The sequence below is a fragment of the Phascolarctos cinereus genome, unplaced genomic scaffold, assembly GCF_003287225.1.
Source record: "Phascolarctos cinereus isolate Bilbo 61053 unplaced genomic scaffold, phaCin_HiC Scaffold_3;HRSCAF=262, whole genome shotgun sequence".
In the NCBI taxonomy this organism is placed as follows: domain Eukaryota; kingdom Metazoa; phylum Chordata; class Mammalia; order Diprotodontia; family Phascolarctidae; genus Phascolarctos; species Phascolarctos cinereus.
The window spans coordinates 131,805,519-131,828,960 of record NW_027555736.1 but is presented as its reverse complement, the minus strand read 5'-3'; the positions used below and the strand labels follow the sequence as shown (position 1 = coordinate 131,828,960).

The 23,442-nt window shown below is 39.7% G+C and overlaps 2 protein-coding genes across 2 annotated transcripts in view; one reads left to right on the top strand and one right to left on the bottom strand.

Annotated features, from left to right (window-relative positions):
• The window catches only part of IGF1R (insulin like growth factor 1 receptor), a 385,064-nt gene extending 376,227 nt beyond the window's left edge, over nucleotides 1–8,837 (top strand). The window contains exon 21 of the mRNA XM_020964050.2: nucleotides 933–8,837. Within this exon, the coding sequence (XP_020819709.1) occupies nucleotides 933–1,299 (367 nt within the window). The 3' untranslated portion in view covers nucleotides 1,300–8,837. The remainder of the gene's footprint in view (nucleotides 1–932) is intronic.
• Nucleotides 8,838–14,986: 6,149 nt separating this feature from the next.
• PGPEP1L (pyroglutamyl-peptidase I like) lies at nucleotides 14,987–21,715 on the bottom strand (the record flags this gene model as incomplete). The annotated part of the gene is made up of 3 exons (XM_020964110.2): nucleotides 14,987–15,461; nucleotides 19,579–19,805; nucleotides 21,584–21,715. Coding segments are annotated over 3 exons (528 nt in total), but the record flags the coding sequence as incomplete, so codon positions are not given.
• Between the last annotated feature and the right edge of the window lie 1,727 nt (nucleotides 21,716–23,442).

The following is a 23,442-nucleotide window of genomic DNA, read 5'->3' as shown; positions in this document are numbered from 1 at the left end:
GGTTAAAGATCTTGCCTCTCCTGTTCCAGAGTTCAAAAGCTAAACTAGGAGAGCCAAGGATATTGGCTTATTGTTGCTTTCATATCTATAGCTTTAGTTTTCCTGAAAGTTGACTGATCAGGTTATCTTGTTTTTATACAGTCTGTGTTCCACTAACATTTGGGGGTTGGGGAGGATAGAGAATAAAAGTGAGAGGAGAAAGTTTTAGAGCCTTCTGTTATAGGCTCCTGTTAAAGAAGGAAATTGTTCTTGGCCATCTAGCAGCCTTGTTTTAAAAAATCTCCAAGGAATATACTTTTTCCTTTTTTTCCTCCTTTTTTCTTTTTGCAATATAATCAACAATAGTATACTTTTCATCTTACCAGTGCTGCCTCAACTTTTGGTAGTTCCTGTTTGATAAAGCATGAAACACTCTTCTTTCCCATGGAACCTTGTGTTTCCACGTGGGATTTTGTATCCACTTTGCCAAGTATCACTCACTTTCTGATCTGCGAATGAACTAATGAGCAAAAACACAAGCTCTCTCTTTGGCTTCTAGGTGGTTGACAATATACTTATAGCACAATTTATATTCTGCTTCATCATATTGAAAATGCAGTCTTCTTCCTGAATGAGATGCCAGTCTGTGCCAGCTGTTGGCAGACAGCAGGCAACTCTATCACTGAGCTACTGGGTTGAAAAGTACTGTTGGTGTTCCATAACTTAGAAAGCCAATAGCTTTTTGTTTTTTGACTAATGACCCGTAAAGGTGATCTGTTTACTTGTAATCTGCTTGGACAATCAGAATTAAGGTCTTAAGTAGAAGCTATGTGAAATAGAAGCATTTCAATGACCTCTCTACATAGATGTACTTAGACACTCAGAAATGGAGTGCTATCAGTTTTATCCACTTTTATGTGTTGTTCTATTATATCTTTGTGTTTCACTTGTAGGTTTGAATTGATGCGTATGTGCTGGCAGTACAATCCCAAAATGAGACCTTCTTTTCTGGAGATCATCGGCAGCATCAAAGATGAGCTGGACCCCAGCTTCAAGGAGGTTTCCTTCTTCTACAGTGAAGAGAATAAACCACCAGACACAGAAGAGCTGGACTTAGAGACTGAGAACATGGAGAGCATTCCCTTAGACCCTTCCTCCACCCTCCAGCCGGCTGACAAACTCTCAGGACACAAAGCCGAGAATGGGCCTGGTGTGGTGGTCCTCAGGGCCAGCTTTGATGAAAGGCAGCCTTACGCGCACATGAATGGAGGACGCAAGAATGAAAGGGCCTTACCTTTGCCCCAGTCTTCGGCCTGCTGATCCTTGGATCCAGAATCCCATGCAAACAGTAACACATGTACACTGGGGTTGGGGTGGGGGGTGGAGGGAAAAAGAAATTTAACAATATATTCAAAAGCCTACTGTACCTCAGTGGATCTTCAGAACTGCCATCGCTGCACACAGGAGACCCCTATCTTCAGTAAACAACACATTGATGGGTTTTTTTTCTTTTTTTCCGATATGCAAGCAGATGTTTGTTTCAGTAAAGGATTCCTCAAATGAGGCGGGCCTTTAAAAACTTTACTGGTAACATTTAATAGCAACAGAAAACTTGAGGTCTGATTTTCCTCTCTCTTTTCCCCTGTCGTCTTTTTTTCATACATCTCTGTCCTCACACACAGTACACTTTCTCTTGGCTTCTTAAGGAGAAACATATCTGCGCGCAAATCCAACCATAAAGCACTTTTTATCAGATCAAAGAAATGGCTGGCTGAGTGGCCCCTATTACCCCTTGCAAGCACCTGCCTAACACTATATAGGTCTTTATAAAATCAAGTTAGACTGGATTTTTAACTCTGCTCTTTAAACCTTTTTAATAACTCATGAAATTTTAAAAGGGCCATCATTCATTCGAGGTTGTTACCATTTTCAATGCTGCCAAATTTTGCCAAAAACCCAAACTTTCCTTTTTCCTTAAACTATTTTTGTTGTTGTTGTCTTAGGCATGGAAAGAGCACAGTAATCAATTGCTCCATTTAAAAAAAAGCACTAGTAATCTTCTCCACCCAATCAGACACTGGCATTCTTCTTGCATTTCATTTTAAAAAGAAATCAAATTGTTTTTCTCTAGATTATTGTTATTTTTGGGAACTGGACAAAATATCCCTTTCTCGTGATGGAAATGGGAAGGAACTGAAATGATCCCCCCCACCCCCACCCCACCCCTGGCCCCTGGGAATTCTGGAGAAAACTGGCAGTGGTGAGAGCCAGAAGTACATGCTTCACACACAAAGTCAGCCGTAAGCCAAACTCCCCTCATCCCACCCCACCTCCCCGTTCATATCTCCCTACCTCCCTGCCACCCCCCAGGACACCAACCAGAAGGGATCTCCAGTGATGCAGCCTGCCCCTCTTTACAGGTTTGCAAGGAAAGAAATTTAAAACAAAACAACACAAATGAGAAGAAAAAGCAGTAAATGGATTCAAGCATATTAAGCTTTGTTGACATTTTCTCTGTTACTAAGACTTCTTAAAGGGTCTTACAGTTCTCTGTTAGACCATGGATCATTTGCATACACATCGTCTTTAATGTCACTTTTATAACTTTTTTACGGTTCAGATACTCATCTATATGTCTGTACAGAAAAAAAAAGCTGCTATTTTTTTTGTTCTTTATCTTTGTGGATTTAATCTATGAAAACCTTCAGGTCTACCCTTCTTCCCTTTTCCCCTTCCAACAAAGTTCTTATGCTTTGAACTATATAGTGTGCAACTTTCTTCTTCCTCTCCCAGTAATTGATACTTGTATAACATGATTTGCCATGAACTGTTCGATGCCTTTTTATAAATACATTTCCTTCCTCTCCCCTCCCCTTGCCCCCATTAGCTGTTGTAGTTTTTTTTCTTTAACACATTAGCTGTGTGGGCACAGGGCTCAAGAAGAAATTGGGAATTGGGGGTAAAGGAAAATGCGTGCCCCTGATCCTCATCAGTGTGGCCTAAGGGGTGTTTTTACTATACTCTCCCTCTCCTCCACCCACCTCCTCAACCCACACCCGCATAGCACTCGAGTCTGTTACAGTGCAAGGCATGATACGATACAAACTCAGGTCAGAAAAAAAAATAAGGTTAAATATTTAGTACATTCTTGTTCAGTGTTCATATTCATCATCGTTGAAGAGTCTCACCTTCTCTCCTTTGCCTTTCTTTTGATTGTGACACACATATCTCTCTCTTTCTGTGTCTCTCTCTCTTTCTCTCTCTCTTCCCCACTCCCCCTTCCTCTCCCCACCTCTCTATATATACATATATATATATATATATATAAATAATATCTATTTTTTTAATTGTTGGGTACAACAGCGGTTTAACTGCAGACACTAGGCGTTTGGGTCACTATTTTAAAAAAAAATATTTTAACCCTTCCATCCCATGAACAACAGCTGCTTCATCCAAATCTTTCTCAGCAGATATATCACCATGTCACAAGTGGCCCTAAGAGCACTGATCTGATCAGACTTAACCATCTTTCTAATTGGAAAACTAACAAGGAACATTTTTTGAATTGTACCTTGTCCTACCTCTCCTCCCCCTTCTACCACCCCTCCCCTACTGGCAATTACTTAGATAATCGAATTCGAGTGAGACTAGGCAAAAGGGGAGCTAGGTAGGTGGTTGACATCCCCAGTTTGATGAGGAAGCTGAGCCATGGGAACCTGTTCTGGCCTGCTGGTCTGGACATAGACCTGCCATCAGGATCAGGTCCCAGGTAGCTTGTTTCATCCGCAGACGCCTTGGTAGCTGGGGCAAGGCATGAAAACTCAAGGCGCTATTTAAGTTCAGTACCTAAGTTCTCTTTTGACACTGTTCCCCTGAAGGATGGCAGCACTAGAGTTGTTCTGGGATGGAAATGTTTAAATTTTGGAATAAGAACAAAGAATTAAAATAGAATGATTGCTAGTTGTGACTGGAGATTAAAAACAAACAAAAAAAACACAAAAATGTTGGTAGTGCTTTTTGCTCGTATAGTTTGAGTCCCACTTTCTTCTCTAGCCTCTGTCCCATAGTTATTTTCCCTTAAAAAAAAAAGAAAAAAGGAAAAAAAGAAGAAAAAAGTTAATTAAGAAGGTATTCTATGTAGGATTTTTTAATTTATTTTTTTGTGATATCAGTTTAAATCACTGTAGAGATGCCCCATAATGAATTTAAATACTGAGATAAGGGTTTTTGTGTATGACGGGGACAGTTTTTGATTTTTTTCAAACATTTATCTACCTCACTCTTATTTTTTATATGTGTATATATAAAAAAGAATACATCTCACATTTCTCAGCACCTGACAATATGCCGTTGATACTGGTAACCTCATTCACACTACAGACCACATACACTAGGTTATAGAGAGGAGTGGCCAGTACTTTATTCCAAGGGGTCAAAGCATCATTCTGACTCATCTATCTCCTAACATTTCCAAACAGCTTGCCTTTTTCTGTTGTTTTTCTTTCTTGTTTTGTTTGTTTCTTTTTCTTTTTTTTAAACTGTGGGATAGGAAGAAGACAGAGAGCCAGGAGAGGCCTCTGTGACTTAGTATATAGTTCTGTTGGAGAACCTAGGGGTGTATTGGTTCTCTTGCTGCTGTCATAAACCAAGCAACCATTGCAGCCTCGGAAAGTGGCTACTTGTCCATCCATGTCTGATGATAACTGTCTCTGACTGCTCTATACGAATTGAGTGATGAATAACTTATTCATTGCCAGAGCCAGTTGTTCACAAGGTTTCCAGGATTGGGGGTGGGACTGAGTGAAGCAAATAGCCTTTCTGTTAAAATTCCATAGACTGGCATAAGTTGTGTTTTTTGTTACCTCCTCTCAGATGCCACTTGCACCACTGGACTGTACCACGAATCACAAGTCCAGGAAAACTTTGGTAGGGAAGTGCAACTGTCGTTGAGTTGTATAGTGCTCTAAAGTTACCAATTAGGGAACTATAATTCTTAAAGTTTGCCATTGCTTCTGACCAAGAGTTGCAGAGCTCTCAAAGTATGGATGATCCAAAATAGAATGTCCTGGATAGCAATTTTTCTCTTCTCTTTCTCCCTATTTCTTTCTTTGTCTCTCCTTTTTTCATAAAAAGAAAAGAAAAGGCAACACTATACCAAACTCTCTGTATTCTAGTGACTATCGATCAATCTTAGTTTCCCTTTCAGAGTTTTTAACTGATTACTGTCTACTTGTCCTAATCTAATCCTGCCATTCATATGACCCGAGTCACCTGATTCTGGCAGCTGCCCTCATAGAGGGCACTGATGGCAGTATCTGAGAAACGTACGGTTGACTCTTATGAGGTAGGGATGACTTCTTGAAAAATTCAGCTTTATCATTAAGCTCAGGAGCCTTCTCTGTCCTTAGGGAGAGCATTAGTTTTCTCAGAGATCCTCTGAGCTCCCAAGATCATAAATATTTTGTCAGGGTTTTTTCCTTTCATAGGTGACCCCGTGGTGTAGTGACCTCTCCTCTTTTTTGCACATACTGGTTTCCACAACTGGAGATCTGCAGATCATTCAGCTGGCTATGAGGGTTTTGTTAAAACTGTCCAAGTTGTGTGTGCATGTGTGTTGTTTTATTATTTTTTTTTAACGTAGGTGGTTTAAAAAAAAGTAGGAAAAAACACTAACAATGTAGCACCCATCATGAAAAACATTTCAGAAGCACTTAAATGAAGAGAACATAAGCATATGTGATGGTGCAGTCATATTTCTTGGACCAAGCCACCTTCACTATACCAAGGCATTTTATAGTCAGAGGTCTAGTCTGATTTCATGTTGATTTCCACCTCTCTTTGATTTTTTTCTTCTTTGTATACTCCAAATAGCTTTACAAATCTGAGTTGTGGCATTTTCCATGCGCTCTCCTCTTGACAGTAAATCACACTGCTTTAGTAATGTGAACCACTGAGAATCGACGTTGGCTTTTGTATCGGCATTATATAATTGTTATGTGCAGCCTATTCCTGAGACACCACCAGCTTGTCTGCTCTGGAGAATTTCTCTGTCATCTGTTAGAACCAAATTGTAGCACTTCTCATTTGTATTACATGAGAAGATGATACCGAACTATGTATGACGCAAGATTGCCGCCATGGAGGGAACAAGGCAACTTTCATGTTTAGCACTAGGCCATTCTTCTAGCCTCTCTCTCATCATATTTGTAAGTGTTTCAGTGGTCAAGGAAGTGGTTTAGTTTTAGATAAACAAAAACATAAAAAGAAGGTGGCTATTGTGGAACTACCAAAGCATGCCATACTTGGTATCAGATTTTGAGGTATTTTTGTTTGAGAAGATAGAAATATCAACCAAGTGTGATGCTAAATTTGAGGCCAGTTCATGTTCCACCAAAGCCTCTTTCTCACTGTGACAGCTGTGTTCTGTAAGCAGGTTGTGACTGATTCATGCCTCTTGTCATGGTTTGTTCTCACTGAAACTCAAATTGGTGGGAAAGTGCAGGGTGCTGTGGTCAACTGGTCCCCAGATGTTGCTGTAAGATTCTCTGAGAGCAGTTTTGAATTGTTGAGGATAAGTCTAGTTCAAACTAATGACAGTCCTCCATGAAATGCCCTACCCATTCCAGTAGCAAGTATACTAGTAATGTATTTAGGGTTTGGGTTTTGTTTTTCTGTTGTTTTTTTTTTTTAATTAATGTTACTCTTTTGTTTGTCAACTGTCTATTATTTCCTGGGCTAAGCAACGATGGGAAAGTACCAGAGATCCACTCCTTAAGAACCAGTGATAAAGGTCAAACTTTATAACTCTACTCTGAAGTAGTTGGTGGTACAAATAAGATTTCAAAGAGAAGATATTGTTTAGATTAAACATGTATTGCCAGAGATGCTGAAGATACAGACCTGAGACAGGCCAGAAGGCTTTCATTTTGGCACTCAACTAAGAGGATTGGTTATTCTTTGTAAAAACACAGGAATGACCCTTGCTGGTTCAAGAATGAGTCAGTCCATAGGAAGCCAAATCTACTAAACTGATATAATCATATGAAAAGACTATGGAAATGAGGGCATAAGGGTACAGAGCTTAGCAGTTTGGGGGACTTTCTGAGCTTGACGGTTTCCAGAGGTCTCAGACCAAATCAAAGCTTAGAAATCTTAACTTGATCACTTGGTTGCTATGAATAAACCATCTAATGCCCTGCTTTGGAAACTGTTACCAAGGAATTTGTTTCAAATTGGTCAATGATAGGAATTTCTGATGCAGGTGGCATTTCTGGGGTATGTCTTTAGTTTTTACCTAATGGCATTACTCATTTGTGTGTGTGTTTCAGCATCTTTTTGGTAAACATTATGTTAATTAGTGATTCATTAGCATTTTCAATAGGGCTCTTAAGTCCAGTAGATTACGGGTAGTCAGTTGACGAAGATCTGGTTTACAAGAAATAATTAAATGTTTCATTGCATTTTTGTAAGTACATAGAATAATTTTATAAAAATGTTTGTAGTTTATAAATGCCTAAAATAATTTAAAGGCACTTTTTTCTCTGTGTGTGCAAATGTGTGCATGTGATCAATTTTTTTGAGGGTACCAGTTTACTAGTTAGCTTTACAGTATGCCAAAAAGGATCTTTACCTTCCCCAAACCGTGGTCACCCCTTCCCCCATCCCCACCCCTCAAGCTTTGTGCCCTGGTTTATAACAAAGGAATGATGATATTGATGGAATTAGTAGTTCTGTATCTTCAGTATCTTGGTCTTCCAGAACCCTCCAGTTGGGGGTGGGGATCATCTCTAGCTGGTCATTGCGCTTTATAGTGTAGCTAACTCAGCAATTGAAAGAACCTCATTGGTTATGGAAACAGAATAAGTGTTGTGGCAAATGAAGCAGCCCAAGTCACATTATTTAATACCTGGATTTGTTATCTCGTGGTATGAAATGCCAGAGAAACTGAAGGATTTGACAACACAGCAGACAGCTTAACAGTTTTTATAGTGATCACTGCATACAGGTTTATTTCTTTAAAATATGACAATTCTGTATGCAAAATATGCCATTTGGTTAGCTGCCTTGTATTGTGACTAAAGCTTTGCTTAAAGTTAACAAGGAAGAGTCCCTATTTATTTTTATTTAAGTCAGAACACCGAAGATACATTTTTCTGCTCCAAAAGAATATTTCCTGCCTCTGCTTCCCCCAGCTTCTGACACATGATAGGCTGTGTCTACACAACTCCACAACAGTTCACGTCTTTGAAAATAGCTGGATGTTTTGCACTATGGCAACAAAAGGTCGAATTGGTTGGTTTTTTGTTCTTTTTTACTTTTCGTCCAGATGTTTGGTGTTGCGTAGACACAGCCATGGAGAAAATAGATGCCTTGAGAAAACACCTTTCTGTTTTCTAAGCCAGTGAGGTTTGAGGTGAAAGGATTGGCCAGAGTTTGTCTACCTCTGGGATGAAAACAAAACCAGAAAGCTCTATGGAACTGATGCATTGCAAATACTACATTTTCCAAGTTTTCTTGTTTAAAAAAAGTTTAAAAAAAATAAAAAAAGTAATAACATGGCCAATTTGTTACATAAAATGACTTTCTGTGTATAAATTATTCCTAAAGAAATTCCTGTGTTTATATAAAATGAATCAGTAGATGATGAAAAAATTTCAAAATGTTTTTGTATATTCTGTTGTAAGAATTTATTCCTGTTATTGCGATATACTCTGGATTCTTTACATTATGGAAAAAAAAGAAACTTTGTCTATTTTGAATGGCTGAAGCTAAGGCAACTTTAGTTTCTCTTACTCAGCTTTTTTCTAGTAGTTACAGTACTACATGATTTTAAGTTAAATAAAAGAATTCTGTATGCATTTGCTGTTTCTGATTTTGTGGGAGGCTTAGTTCACCGCGCTTGATAAAATGGAGGGAAAGCATTATGGCATGTATATTCACACATGTCACTTGGAAATATTCTGCACTAAGCTTCTGGCTGATTTCTGACGGCTAAATATTTACTACATATAAATTGCTAGAGAAGAAGGAAAGTTATCTTATTCAGCACCATTAAATAACCTTGAAGAAAACTGATCTACACAGAGAACAGTAACCCCACCAATCTGACAAAACTGTGATTTGTAGAAAACAGAGGCACCCATTGCTGACGTGGGCCCTAAGGTAAAGTCATCCTGCCTACTGTGGTTTGTGCTCAGGATTCCCAGGACCGTACTCTGGGCCCAACTGTTCTGACCAGATTGTGGTGGCAGGCATACAGTAGCTCAGAAAAAAAGGACAAAAATGATCTTATGCCATTGTATATCACAACCAGGTACATTCTTTGCAGATAGAAATGCCTCTGCCACTAAGCATCATTAATTCAGTTTTCTGGGGAATGAGTCAGGGTTGACAGACAAAAAAAACATAGCCACTGAACGATGTCAGGTGAATCTCACATTCTCACATTTTACTGGAAGGGATAAATAGTAAATACAGATAGATATATAGGATGAATCACGAGTAGTATGAATTTAAAGGCACACAAAGATTCTGGCATAAAGATAAATGATTGTCCAAAAAAGATGAGAGGATCAAGTCCGGTCTGGGGTATGATAGGGCTAGTTTTTGTGATTTGGCCTGTGTGTTATGTAGCATGTAAATTCTGCTGGCCATGCTATTTTCTTGGATGGCTATGTACTATGAGCTTAATGTTCCATAAAGTTCCTTCCAGGCTGCCATGGCCTCCTAATTTCTGGCCTCTTAAGCATTAAAAAAAAAAAAAAACCACACACACATACACCAAAAACACCCAAACAAACAACTTAATCCTCTAAAAACTGAGGGACTGGGTCCTTTGAAATGTCAGGCCCCTAAACCAGTCTCAAAAAATTATAGAGCATTTTTAAAGCATCAAGTTTGTTACAACTATTTCTATAGGTGACTGGCCAAAAAAAAAAAAAGATTCAGTAGTTTCATTAATGGAGAAGCTCATCTTCTAGAATTGGAATTGAAAGGGACCTCAGAAACCACGTGATCCAAACCATACCTGAATGGGAATCCTCTAGACGATGAACCTGACTAGTGGTTATCCCACCATTGTTTGAAGATTCCCAGTGAGAGAGGAGCCCTCTACCACCCCAAAGTAGTTTGCGCTACTTCATTTTTTTACTTCTGAATTTAATAAACACCAAATAATACGACCACTTCCATATACATAGTAGAACAGAAAGAGGGCTGTCCTTGAAGTCTCTTAGAATAGTCAACTTGCTTTTCTTTTTAAGTAAATAATAAATTCAACATGTAACTTACAAATCTGTCCCACTTGTCTGCAATGTCATCTGGCCTTCCTTTTGTTCTCTCCTGTGCATTTTTTAAAAAATGTGTCAACGACACCCCCCCCTTTTTTTTTAAATAACTCTATCTTATCTCCTCTCCCCCTAGGTAGATAGACAGACCAACAGATAGATAAACACTTGTAACAAATATACATGGTCAATGAAAACAAATGCATTCTGCTTATGGCTATCTCTTATTCTTGGAAAGTTTTGTGTTTTTTTGTTCCAATAACTTCAAGCCTAAATTTGCCTCTGCAACATCCACCCATTACCCCCAATTCTGTTCTCTGGAGCCAAGCAGTATAAATTTAATCTCTTTTTCCACAGAGTGGCCCTTCAAATACTTAGAAGACTGCTATCAAACCCCTTCCCCTCCACCCTCAATTTTCTTCTCCAAGCTAAATATCCCCAGTCTATTCACCCTTTGTTGCTACAACAAAATAGATTAAAGGAGATGGGCTTTTTTAAAAAAAGAGATTAGCTGCATTTCTCCCAAAGGATTTATAGAATTCAAAGCAGGGAATCATTCCTTCTCTATCATGTGTCTTCTGTTTCTCCCTTTTCATTGTCTTTCCCTCCTTGTTCACAATAATTTTCAGCTCTCCCAAAATAGTTTTTTTAAAGCCTTCCCTCCAATATGGCTGCCTCATCTTCCTGATTTTACTATCAATCCAAACCCTTTTAACTACCAGATTTCTAGAGTTATTTACACTCAGTGCCTCTACCTTACTTTTTGACTTCCCATTTAATCCTTATAAGGTAACTTTCTGGCACCGTTATTCTCAGCTCAACTCAATCCAGTCATCAAATCCAACTGACTCTTTCCAGTCTTCCAGCCCCTTGACCACTGTAGTAATTGACCCTGATGGCCACCTCATCAATCCTTAATACTTTCTCTTCTCAGTCTTCAAGACAGTAAGTGATCTCCTGGTTTGCCTGATATGCCTCTGACAGCTCATCCCCTTCTTTTGCTGGTCTTTCCTCCTGGCCAGTTAAAGTGAGTATTCAAGCAGTCATAGATGTGAGTTAGAAAGGACCTTAAAGATCAGTCAGTACAAATTTTACTCTTACCAATGACTAGAAAGAAGGCTAATAGGTATGAACCTTGATCTTAACTCCCAAACCAGGTCTGGTTCTACTACACCACAATGCCTCTCTTAACATAGGATCCTAGATTTATAGTTAAAAAAGACCTTCAGCCACCTACTCTGGCCCAGTTTACACATGAAGAAGCTGAGGCTTGAAGGTTAAATAACTTGCCCAAGGTCACATGGATTGTATGTGGCAAAGACAAGGATTTGACACCAAGTTCTCCTACTTCAAATCCAGTTTTTTTGGCCATTGTACAATTTTTTTTACCCTGTCTCTTTATGACCTTCCCCATTGCAATTTTATTCATTCCCATAGTTTGAATGATTAAACATTTTCAGCAAGTGCTTAGTAAATTTTTGCCTTATGCAAGAGACTGTACTAAGTGCTACGTACATATTTATAGATTTTTTAAAAATGACCTAGTTTCTGCCCTCAAGCAGCACACATTCCAGTAGGGGTGGAGGGGCAGGCACAGTAGAGCGAGAGATGTAACATGTGCACAAGCAAGTATGACACAAAGTAGAAGGGGATAGGAACACAGAAGAGATCCAGATAAAATGTTCTAGGACAATTTGAGGAAAGTAAAGATCACTTCAGCTGGGATGACTAGTGAAAACTTCTTGGAGTTAGCTGGTAGTACTTGCCCTATGTACTGAAAGAACGGGAGAGGGAATACATTCTACAAACAGTCCACTAGCTGTGGACTGGTTTGGTGGGGCTAGGATGTAGTACATGAAATAAGGAAAGTTGAGAGCCAGGGTCTGAAGAACATTACATTCCAAGCTAAGAAGGCTGTGTTTTATATTCTATCAGCATCAGGGAACCACTGGAAGCTTTTGAGTAGGGAAGTGACTGGGTCATACCTGTGCATCGGGAGAACTAGCCTGGCTGTCATGTAAGGGATACATTGTCAAGGAGAGAAATGAGAGGAAGGGAGATTGGTTTTGGAGGCCATTACAATAAACTGGTGATAGAAAGAGTAGAGTAAAGGTGGGAGAGATTATAGATAGCGAATCAACGAACCTGCAAGCTGATGTAGGCCTCCATTTCCTCACCTGTGAAATGTGGGCACTGAGCCACAGGCTCTAAGAAGAAGCCCTCCAGCTCAAACATTCAGTGTTTGAACACTGCGGGTGTAGGATGTGGGGAACAGTCAATGATGACTGGGGTTTTGATTGTGGAAAATAGGGAAGTTGAGAGTTTGCAATGCTCTTGGAAAGGACAAAGAGGATGAGGACTGAGAATAGCCTTTGAATTTAGCAACTGAAAAGTCATTGCTGACTTTGGAGAGACGAGTTTCAGTAGAGCAGTCGTAGATTGACAAGCAAGTGGGTGGTGAAGAGGTGCAGGCTATTCTTTCTAGAAACTTAGTGGTGAAGGAGACCAGAGAAATCCTGTTTCCAAACTGGCTATGGGATATTTCTATCTTGATGTCCTAGCATTACTTCACAGTCAATATGTCTTAAAACAATACACATCATCTGAAAAAATTCCTTTGGATTTCCCCATTCCTGTCAAAAATAACATCACTTAGTCTTATGATCAAAACCTCGTTTTTATATTTGGCTCTTCCATCTCCATTTCCTCCCACATTCCAATTGGTCGCCAGGCCCTGTCAACTCTAATGCAGAAATATTGCTCTAATCTATTGTTTTCCTTTAATTTCCACTCCTACCACCCTGGTTCAGATCCTCACCACTAACCTGATTGCTACATTAACCTGCTACCTGGTTTCCAACTACCAGCTTTTCCTCCTTATAAACAGGCTGCTGCCAATGTCCCGAATCATAGAACTCTGCTCAAAACCCTTGAACTATTTCTCATTGCCAGTGAATACAATCCAGACTTTCTGGCTCATCATTCAGGATCATAGCATTAAGTAGAGCTAGGTTTTGTCCCTTAGTGAGCACTGACAGCAGCTGTATTTTCCCAGCAGGGAGAAACAGCTGAGTTTGGCAATTAAAGTGACAACAGGAGACTAACAATAGGAAGGGCAAGATGGCTGTCTTGCCCGGGGGAGCTCTTCCTGGCCTGGCCCCACCCTGGGTTCTCCTATTAATAGCAGCCTCCCTGTCACTGGGCATTGGATGACTCTTTGAGCCACCATCATGAAGGCATCCCCTACCACAGGGCCGTTTTGTGGTGCTTACTCTAGGCTCCTGAATTCTTTGTTAGGGTTCTGTTTGATGTCTTTAACAATCTGTAGACTCCTTGTCTTCCTATCCTTGTCCCTCATTACTTCTTTCCATCAATAAATTAGACTATTTAACATTTCCTGTTATCTAGCAGGTGTCTTCCCTTTTGCATATCTTTGCTCATGCCCCCATTTCTACCTTCTGAAATACTAACCATCTTTCAAGTCCTAGTTCAATAGCATTCCCTTCACACAGCCTTTGCTGATACTCCAAGTCAGAAAACTTTCCTTTCTCTTTTGCACTTACACTCTGTTCTGCAGAGTGTATACTATTTTGTTGAGTCATATACTATTATATATTTGAATATGTGTCATATTCCCACAGGACCCCTCCCCACCCCCACTCCCCACACTGGACCTTGGGCTCTCAGAGATCAGACACCTTGTCTAATTTTAGCTTTGTTGTTGTTGTTGAGTCACGTATGGCTTTTTGTAACCCCAATTGGAGTTTTCCTGGGAAAGATACTGGAATGGTTTGCTATTTCCTTTTCCAATTCATTTTACAGATGAGGAAACTGAGGCAAACAAGGCTAAGTGATTTGCCCAGGGTCACATAGCTAGTTAGTATCTGAGGCCGGATTTGAACTCAGGTCTTCCTGACTCTAGGCCCAGCGCTCTATCCATTGTGCCACCTAGCTGCCCATTTTATCTTTATGTTTCCTAATAACTAACAAGACAGTGGCTGTTGAGGCTATGTAGTAAAATGGGTAGAGTGCCAAGCCTAGAGTCAGGAAGACCTGAGTTCAAATCCAGTATCAGACACTTATTAGCTATGTGACCCTAGGCAAGTCACTAATTTCAATATGCTTGTTTCCTCAATTGTAAAATAGTAGTAATGATAGAACTCAAATGAGATAATGTTAGTAAAGTGCTTGGTACAATGCCTGGCACTTAACAAGTGCTTAATAAATGCAGGTTTCCTTCCTTTCTTTCCGTCCTGTTGAATGAATGGAAGAGATTGTGGAGACCACTTGGTGCAAAGATGAAGAAAAAACTGAGCCCCCAAGAGAAGTAATATGCTCAAAGAAATATAAGGCAGAAATAAATGGCAGAAATATATGGCTCAAAGTAATGGCAGAATTGAGACAAGAACCTAGGTCCTGTGACTAGGGGACCTAATCCTTACTGTTTTCAAGAGATTCCTAATCATCCAGAAACCAAGTGAGTTCTCTCCTGGGACTAGAGTAGGAAGTGCAACATAACAGAAGAAAATGGAAATTACAACCATGTCTTTCCTTAATGATAAATACAACCGTGTTCATCAAACCCGTCACAATGGGCATTAGCATGTGTAGGCAAGAGCACATTCTTTAACCACTGCTTGGCTTTGCAGACTGTGTGTTGCAGTCATCTGTGGTCAGAATGGTGTACTCTGTCATCTCTCAGAAAAGAAATTACTTGGATCTCATTTTATTATAAAATAAATTGCACTTGAAGCTAGTTAATCTCTTGTAAAATTTCTGTCTTTTACTGTGTTCATCTTTTTCTTACAGGAATATAACCCCTTGAGTTTTCATTGGGTTGATTCATAATTTGTTCTTCTCTGTAAACACCATTTTACAAGCAGTTTTTTTAAAAAATCTCTCAAAAGTGCAGTCAAACTCTTAGCAGGATTTCAGCATTCAATTTTTTCCCTTGAAGACTTCTTTCCTCCTTTGGTTTCCCTCGGCATATAACACAGTGATTATCTGAGTTTTCTGCAAGTCATGCTTTATTCTCTGGCCTTTCCAAACTGTTTTAACATCTCTTGGATAATGATTTGCAATGCTCTTCCTAGAAGGTCGGCTGTTAGCAAATTGGATAATGGAGGGACATGAATGAAAGCAGCACAGCCATTTCCATAATGCAGAGACAAATAGTAGGTATAATCGCAGACATATCTGTAACCACACAGAAACGTCATGGTAAGAATCAAACTAATCTCAATTGTCATGAACGTCAGCTAGGGAAGAGGTTGTTTATCTGGAAACCAGGCTGTATATGAATAGAGTTTGTGGGAACCTCCCTTAAAAATTGTTTTCAGGAAACACAAATTTTGGTCCAAGGTTGGGGTGAGAGGAGAGGGGAACCCACCCACAATGGGATGAACTAAAGATCTTGTGAAATAGTCTCTAAAATGGCTTTCAAGTGACAGCGGTGAAGGGAACAGGTAGGAGTTGACTCCTAGTAGTACCAAGAGAGGTATGTTTATCTGGTACCAAGAGAATAGAGTCTTACTGACCTTCTTGTGTTCTGCCATTTTCTAGGTTCAGTAGATCCATAGAACAACTTGAATGACAGAGTATTAGAGCAGACAGAACCTGGGAGATCATTTCATGGAAAAAGGGCCCAAGACCCAAGAGTGAAGTGACTTGTCCAATTAAAATGGCAAATGAGTTCATACCCATGGTTAATAGTACCTTACATTATAGCATGTGTTCTGTTTGCTCGTTTAGTTTTTCAACCAGCTTATTTCATTTAATTCTTATAACAATCCTGTAAGGTAGCCAGGGCATGGGATGCTTTCTCTATTTTATACATGAAAGATCTGAAGTTCACAGATGTTGTTCTAGATGAGGGGTGGGGAACCTTTGGCCTCAAGCCCACATGTGGCCCTCTATGCCCTCAAGTGCAGCTCTTTGACTGAATACCAACTTTACAGAATGGTGTCTGACTAAACATGCCTGTTCTAGATGGAAAAGTTATCAGGAAACAATGGAGCTTAGAAATTTCATCCTGATACCTAGTATTTTCAGAAGTTGTTTTTGTTAAATAGTAAAAATGAGAGTGCACTGACATGAGGATTGATATTAAGTCATGGTTGACTGGGTGCTTACTGGTTTCCTCTGGGCTTAGCTCTGACTCTCCTGCTTCTTTCTGCCCCTAGCTGACATAATTGTTTTTCCCTAGCTGCTTTGGGCTCTCATGGCCACTGGGACTAGAGGAAAGACAGGGAGAGAGGAAGGAAGTGTGTGCTGGAGTGAGGAGGGACAGGGAAAGGAAGGGAAGGGAGTGTGTGTTTGTGTGGGTGGGAGGGAAAGGGAGAAGGAAAGTCTGGAGAGGGAGAGATGGCAAGCTAGTTTTTCCTCCAAAGGCCAATACAAACATACCTTGCTATACAGAGATACTAATTATCCCTTGTTCTAGCTTCTTCCCTGTCCTGTACTCCCAAGTTCATAACGGCTCCGTAGGAGCTTGGGGGGCTAGAAGCGATATTCTAAGTATCCCATGGAGGTGAGGGTAGCTTTTCCTTAAAAGCTATTGAAACTATCTATCATCAAGACAATTGGCTCTAGTGGTTCTAGCTGTTGACTTAGTTGCCTGGTGGCCAAGGAACAGCTCCTCCCTCAAGTTTTCTCGATGTAGGTCTGTCAGAAAACCTGGGACCTCCTGGGCAACACAGAAACTGGGACGCTTCACCCAAATGGATGACTGTTGTGTCCTTGCTCCCTTTCCTTTCCCTACTATGCCCAAAGAAACTTTTTAAAAAATTTTCAGATGTTCTCCTAGTGTCTCATCTGGTTTCACTTTGGATTGGGCTTGATCTCTTGCAGAGCTCTTGACCTACCATAGTCTACTCTGCTTTGGTACTAGATGAGGAGGCTCAGTTCCCCCTTCCCTAATCTCCTACCAGCCCCTATCCCCAAAATCAGCTTCCTCAGGAAGGAAAAGTGGGCAAACTTCTTTGGGTTTTTTTGTCCTCATAGACCTTCTAAAGCTCCCTACTGTAGGCATAGCAAATGAAGAAATCTGTCCCATTGAGAGGAGAATCTCGTGCTTGTGAGGGTAGGTTTTAGAGTGGGTCACAGTGTAGCTCTAAATCCTGCTTGTCTTCCTCCCAATTCTTTGGGTGTGTATATGAGAAAACAACTAAATTAAAAGGACAAAAAGTTTGCCATTCGAAATGAGCAAATGTAGGTTACGTAGTGCATTTTTTTTTCCAGTTCCTAGATTCAAAACAAACTTATGGACTCATGGACTTAAGTGGCTTTGCCCATGGTGTCCCACACATAGAAGAGGGTAGTGGTGACAGGAGGTCCCAGGTTTTCTGACAGTTCAGTGAGTATTCCATTGTGCCTGCTCATCCTGTTTTTCTGGGCCCTAGTTCTCTTATCAGCCTGAGGGAAGAGCTATTGATTCCTTGTCCCCTTAGCACCGGGAAGCTCAGTCAACAGCTGGAGCCATCAGTTTCCTGAGCCAACTAAGTCTTGATGATAGTTTGAACACTTTTTAGGGAAAAGCTTGTCTAGCCTACACGGCCTTAGAATATTGCTGCTAATAATGAGGGAGTGGCACAATTTGGTCTACAAGGTCCCTTTGTCCTCCAACAGTCTAGGATTTATTGATATAATGTTTTACCCACCTTCTTGATGACAAGTTAAAGATAATAAACAAAATAAAAGTCTTTAGAACTCATAACATGTTACCTGCCAACAAAGTGTTCACCAATCCTTCCTTGCTTAATCATGTCAGAAGTACAATGAAAAAACTGGTAATACATTAGTATAGTAGGAAAAGCACTAGCTTTGGCATCAGGAAGACCTAGATTCAAATCCTTTTTCTAATACTTACCAGCAGTGTGACCCTGGGCAAGTCACTTTAGCCTCTCCTAAAAGGAATATAATGATAACTCCTACCTCATAGAATTGTTGTAAGGTTCAAATAACCCATGTGCCCTCTGGGTTCAAGTCAGGGCCTTTTCTAAAGCAAAGCACACTGGGGTTCATTGCCCACCTCCTTCTTTAGTAAGACCTTCCCCAAGACCATCTCTATTCCATTTCCTGCCCCCAGGGGCTTCTCCAGGGAAAATAAAACACCTTCACCTCATGACCAAACTCCTGTATCTCTTCCTACTCCTTTCTGACTGCTCTGAGATAGAGCATCACCATCTACAACCAGGTCAAACTTCTAGGGAAGATCTTTGCAATCTAGATCTCCTGCCTCCTTCAATGGACCTCTCTTCAATCATTAATACTCTTCCTGGACTTACTCTTTACAGGTTAACATCTTCTCATCCCTTTATTTTCACCCCATCTCTGTGATTCTGAACCCAGAGCTATAGATGCACTCACCACTCTCTAGGGTCTATCTGTAGCAAACTGGTTCTTCCTCCCTCATTCCTCTCCATCTACTCAGTACGTATCTTGTATCTATCTAGTGGTTTACATGTTGTCACCCCCACTATAACATAAACTCTTTGCAGGTAATGACACTGGCTTTTGCCATTTTCTGTACCTCCAATGATTTTCCATAGTGATTGACACATAGTGAGGATTTACTTAAATGCTTATTGACTGACTTGAGTAATTAAAAAAAGAGGGACAGAATGTTTTTAATATATTTTACAAAGCTTAAAGCTCTATGTAAAAGTTTTTTGCTTTGGGGGGTTTTTTGGACCAAATTTGTGAGCAGAAGCTTTTTTTTTTTCAGCAAAAACAAAAACTAAAAAAAAAACCCTTATGGTCTTAGATCATTGCCTGAAGTACTTTGAGATGAAATGATTTGTCCAGGGTTGTACAGCCAGTATGAGAGTCAAAGGTAGGATTTGAACTGAGGTCTTTGATTCCAAGTCTGATCTCTATTCTGAATGTCTGACATATAAATGTTAACTATTATTTTTATTATTACTGCCCTCAGTACTGTAGAGTCTCTCTTCCATTTTGATCATCACTTTACTGATTTGAAATATTATTGCACTAACCAATGCTAACTAGCAACATTGAGCATAGAGCAGTGAAAGTGGGAGAATGTGGTTGTTCAGCTCATTTTTAAATTTTTAGATGGGATAGAGTTCTCTAAGACTATACATTGCAGAGAAGGTGCTAGATCTCTATTGGAAGAAGAAGTTTCTTCAACACAGATTTTCCTATGTCCAAAATAAGTATACCTGTCCAGCTCCTATCCTATTCTTTCTATAGAATGGAAGAAATAAATCCTTGACAGATGACTAAAGCAGAAATTCAGAGTTTTCTTCACTGATGCCCTATCTGATCAGGGAATGCTCTACACAGGATTTACCTTCCCGCGTCTCTGGAATAGAGAACCTGGATTCCATTGACAGAGATGTTTTTGCAAACTGCTTTCATGCTGATAGTAGATTCAATCACATCTGGGCCATCTGACAGGCAAACACCACCTTCTGGCGAAAAACCACAAATATCTTCATCTTTATAACCTCGGTTCCTGCCACACTGTTCTAGGATGATTGCTTTGGAAGATGGAGCAACTCCAACATGGACAGTGAACTGCTTAGGCAGGAGGAGAGGGAAAAAAAGAGAGTCGATGATAAGAAATTAAAGGTCGGATGTATTTACAAAGTATTGCAGGACTTCCACACTTGTGGGTGTGAGATCCAAGCTCAGAACACCTCAGCCATGCATACTGACAGGAAGCTTTAATTTTATTTTAAAATCCATAGGTTATATGATGGTGTATTGTACTTCCCCCATTGCCATGCCCACTATAAACATAAAACACAGTGACTTCATTCTGTTGTTGTTTTTTAACTAAATAAGTAATTGCTCTAATTCTGGGCTTTAATTTTAAAAGCCATTCATATTTCAACATTTTCTTAAATGGTAGCATATAGCATTTCTGTGGTGTCTTAAGTCTTTTTTTTTTAATGAAGTTTTATTTATGGAAGTTAGTGAAAACCCAATAACATCTTGTTGAGAATCTATGTGAGTTGATTATTTCTCCTCCTCGAAAAATAGTTGTCATGTCTTTACAAGTATCTGTATATATGTGGTTTTTTTTCCTTAATATGTTTTAGGTTTTGTTTTTTTTAAACAATAATTTCTTGCTCCTCATTTTGCTTTTTTTCATACTAACTTTCCAAATAATTACATCTAGAGGTTACTGAACTCAGTCAGTACAAATGAAGGAGGGACAACTCTCTAACCCACATATACATACTAATTTCAGCCAAGTTGATGACAACCTTCTCATCTTTTGCCCCAGTCTTGCAGATCACCATCTTGATATTTGATGAACTGTATTCTAAGAGAACCTAACTGTTCACAAGCAGAACTATGACAGTGTGGGGTAAGGCAAGTGATGTACTTGCCTTGGGTGTTCAGTATTAGAAGAGAAAAATATGTAAAGAAGGCCATGCTATTAGCATGGGGGAACAATCATTTTATCTTCTTGCTTTAGATGCAAATTTGGCTTATTATGGTGACATTCACAAGAATAAAAATATTGTTTTGTCTTTTGTTTTTAGTCACATTTTTTTTCCTTTTTGAAGGGAAGGTGATGACTTATTCCTGTGATTTCATCTACAAGGGGAAATATATCCACTGAGCAGACCAGCAAATTATCTGCAATTTTGTATACAGAGTTGCTGAGGTAATTGAGAGGGTAAAAAAAAGTTACCATGATCACACAACTAGTATGTGTCAGCCAGTCCTGACCCCAAAGCCAGCTCTCTATAGCTTTCCTCATATGAGTATTCCTCTTGAACATATTAGATTGTCATCTGGACTCAAACAGGCTACCATTTTTCTCGAGTGCTAGATGGGATATACTTCGATTATCCTCTCCTTTTTCTTCTTTTCCCCCTTCTTGCTGTGATATAAAAATGCTCCTGAATGAATTTTTCACATCAGTATTTCAGCTTAAACTTAAAAGTTACACACTAGAGGATCATTATAATACTACCATTTGGGGAGTTCATGGTGTCACACTGTAATATGGTAGCTTGGGCTGCCTTAGATCTTTCTGAACTTTACATATGGTGATCAACCTAAGATAGCCCCTACCCGCACCCCACACATACCAAATTCCACAATGTAGCTAACTGTTCTAAAAATTAAATTCCATAAGCATTTATTGAGCACATACTATGTGCCAAGTGTTACGCTAGATGCTAGGGAGAGAAAAACAGAAATGAAACAGTCCATGCCCTTAAGGAGCTTCCACTTTCTTCAAATGGTTCCATTCTACATCAAGGTTTCAACATACTACTACCTCATTTTAAGTTAGGGTAGAAAATTAGCTGTGACATAGAAAAACAATAATTTACTTGGGGTTGAAGGGTTTCCCAAATTTTGGAAACTTGCTCCTTTGTTTTCTTGTAAGACACAGGCAGTTGCAGAATCTGAACCACCACATCTTTGCCCAGACCCAAATTGTAGAGTTCCTGTAAGAAAGAAACAAATTAGGAGGCTCCTGAGATGATATGGGGTTTTGCAAATGACCATTTAAAGGGTTAACCCTTGTTTAAAAAGTGTAAAAGTATGGACCTGTTTCTCTTTCCTCATTCTTCTGAGCACTTCTCTGAAGATTTTGATGCTATTGACCACCCCTCTCATTGTGGATATCCTGTTCCCTTCTTCTCTGTTATGCTGCTTTTTTCTGGCTCTCTTCTTACCTGGCTTACCTTCCTTCTCAGTTTTCTTTGCTAGTCTGTCACCATCTCTAGCCCTGGAAGTGCAGGTATTCATCTTCTAGTTTGGTCCTGAGTTCCCTTCTCTTCTCTTTCTCTTCTTGGTGACTTCACCAACTCCATGGGTTCACTTATCCTCATGCAGATGAGTCTCATATATATATATATATATATATATATATATATATATATATATATATATATATATATATATATAGTCTCACATTGCCACTTGTATGTCCCAGAGGTATTTCAACATCACTATACTCAAAACAAAACTTTCCTCAAGCTCCACCCCTTCCTTACACTTCCTCTTTTCCTGTTGAGGATTCCACTCAACTCCCAATCACTCAAGTTTGCAACTTCAATAATCCTTGATTTTTCCCTATCCTTCCCCACCCTCGATCTAATCAATTGCCAAGACTTATTGATTCAACCTTCATACCAGCACTCACATCCATCCTCTTCTCTCCACTCACAAGGACACTATCTTCATTCAAAAACTTTTGTTATTGTTTTTCAGTCATCTTTGACTCTTCATGACTCCATTTGGGGGATTTCTTGGCAAAGATACTGTAGTAATTTGCCATTTCCTTCTCCAGCTCATTTACAGATGAGGAAACTGAGGCAAACAGGATTAAGTGACTTGTCCAAGGGTCACACAGCTAGTAAGAGTCAGATGCCAGATTGGAACACAGGAAGGTGAGTCTTCCCTGACTCCAGGTCCAGCACTTTATCTACTTTACCACGGAGCAGCAGCAAGAAAAGAACAACAACTTGGCCTGGCCCTTAAAGCCCTCAACAACCGTGCCCCAGCCTACCTTTGTTGTCTAATTTCCCATTCTTTTCTTCCACTACTTTATGCTCTTGCTTAACTGACTTGTTCCCTGAAATCAATCCTCCATTTCTTGCCCCTGGGAAGTGCCTCCTCTAGGAGATAGGCAACAGCCCTCTAATGAATCTCTGAAGGAAGCCAGAGATTGTAAGCGCTTACAGATGATGGCTGAACAACCGTATTGTTGTTGATTGTTGAATTAACTAGATACCATCTCTCGGAAGGACAATCCTCTCCCTATACCTAAGAACATTACTGCTTCTTAAACTGTTGCCACTGTATTGTTTTTGTTTTTGTTTTTTTCAGATGACCATGTGCGGAATTTGAAGACCTCTATAACTACAGGGATCTGTTCATCTGAGTGCCTTGGCTAACTGGAAATATTTTATTCCTAGTGAGTACAGTAATAGCTTGCCTCTGTGTCATGGAATATAAGTCACAGGAATAGGAATCCAAGGGCTAAGATCCTTGTTATCAATGAAAAAGGAAGGGATTGCATCTAGGGTCCCTGATTGATCATTTTATCATAATCTCAATCTATGGCTGGAAGGGTCTTTAGAGATTATCTACTCCAATATTTGTATTGTCCATGTGAGGAAACTGAGTTCCAGAGACAGACACTTGCCTGAGGTCACAGACAGCAGCAGTATTAGTCAGTGCC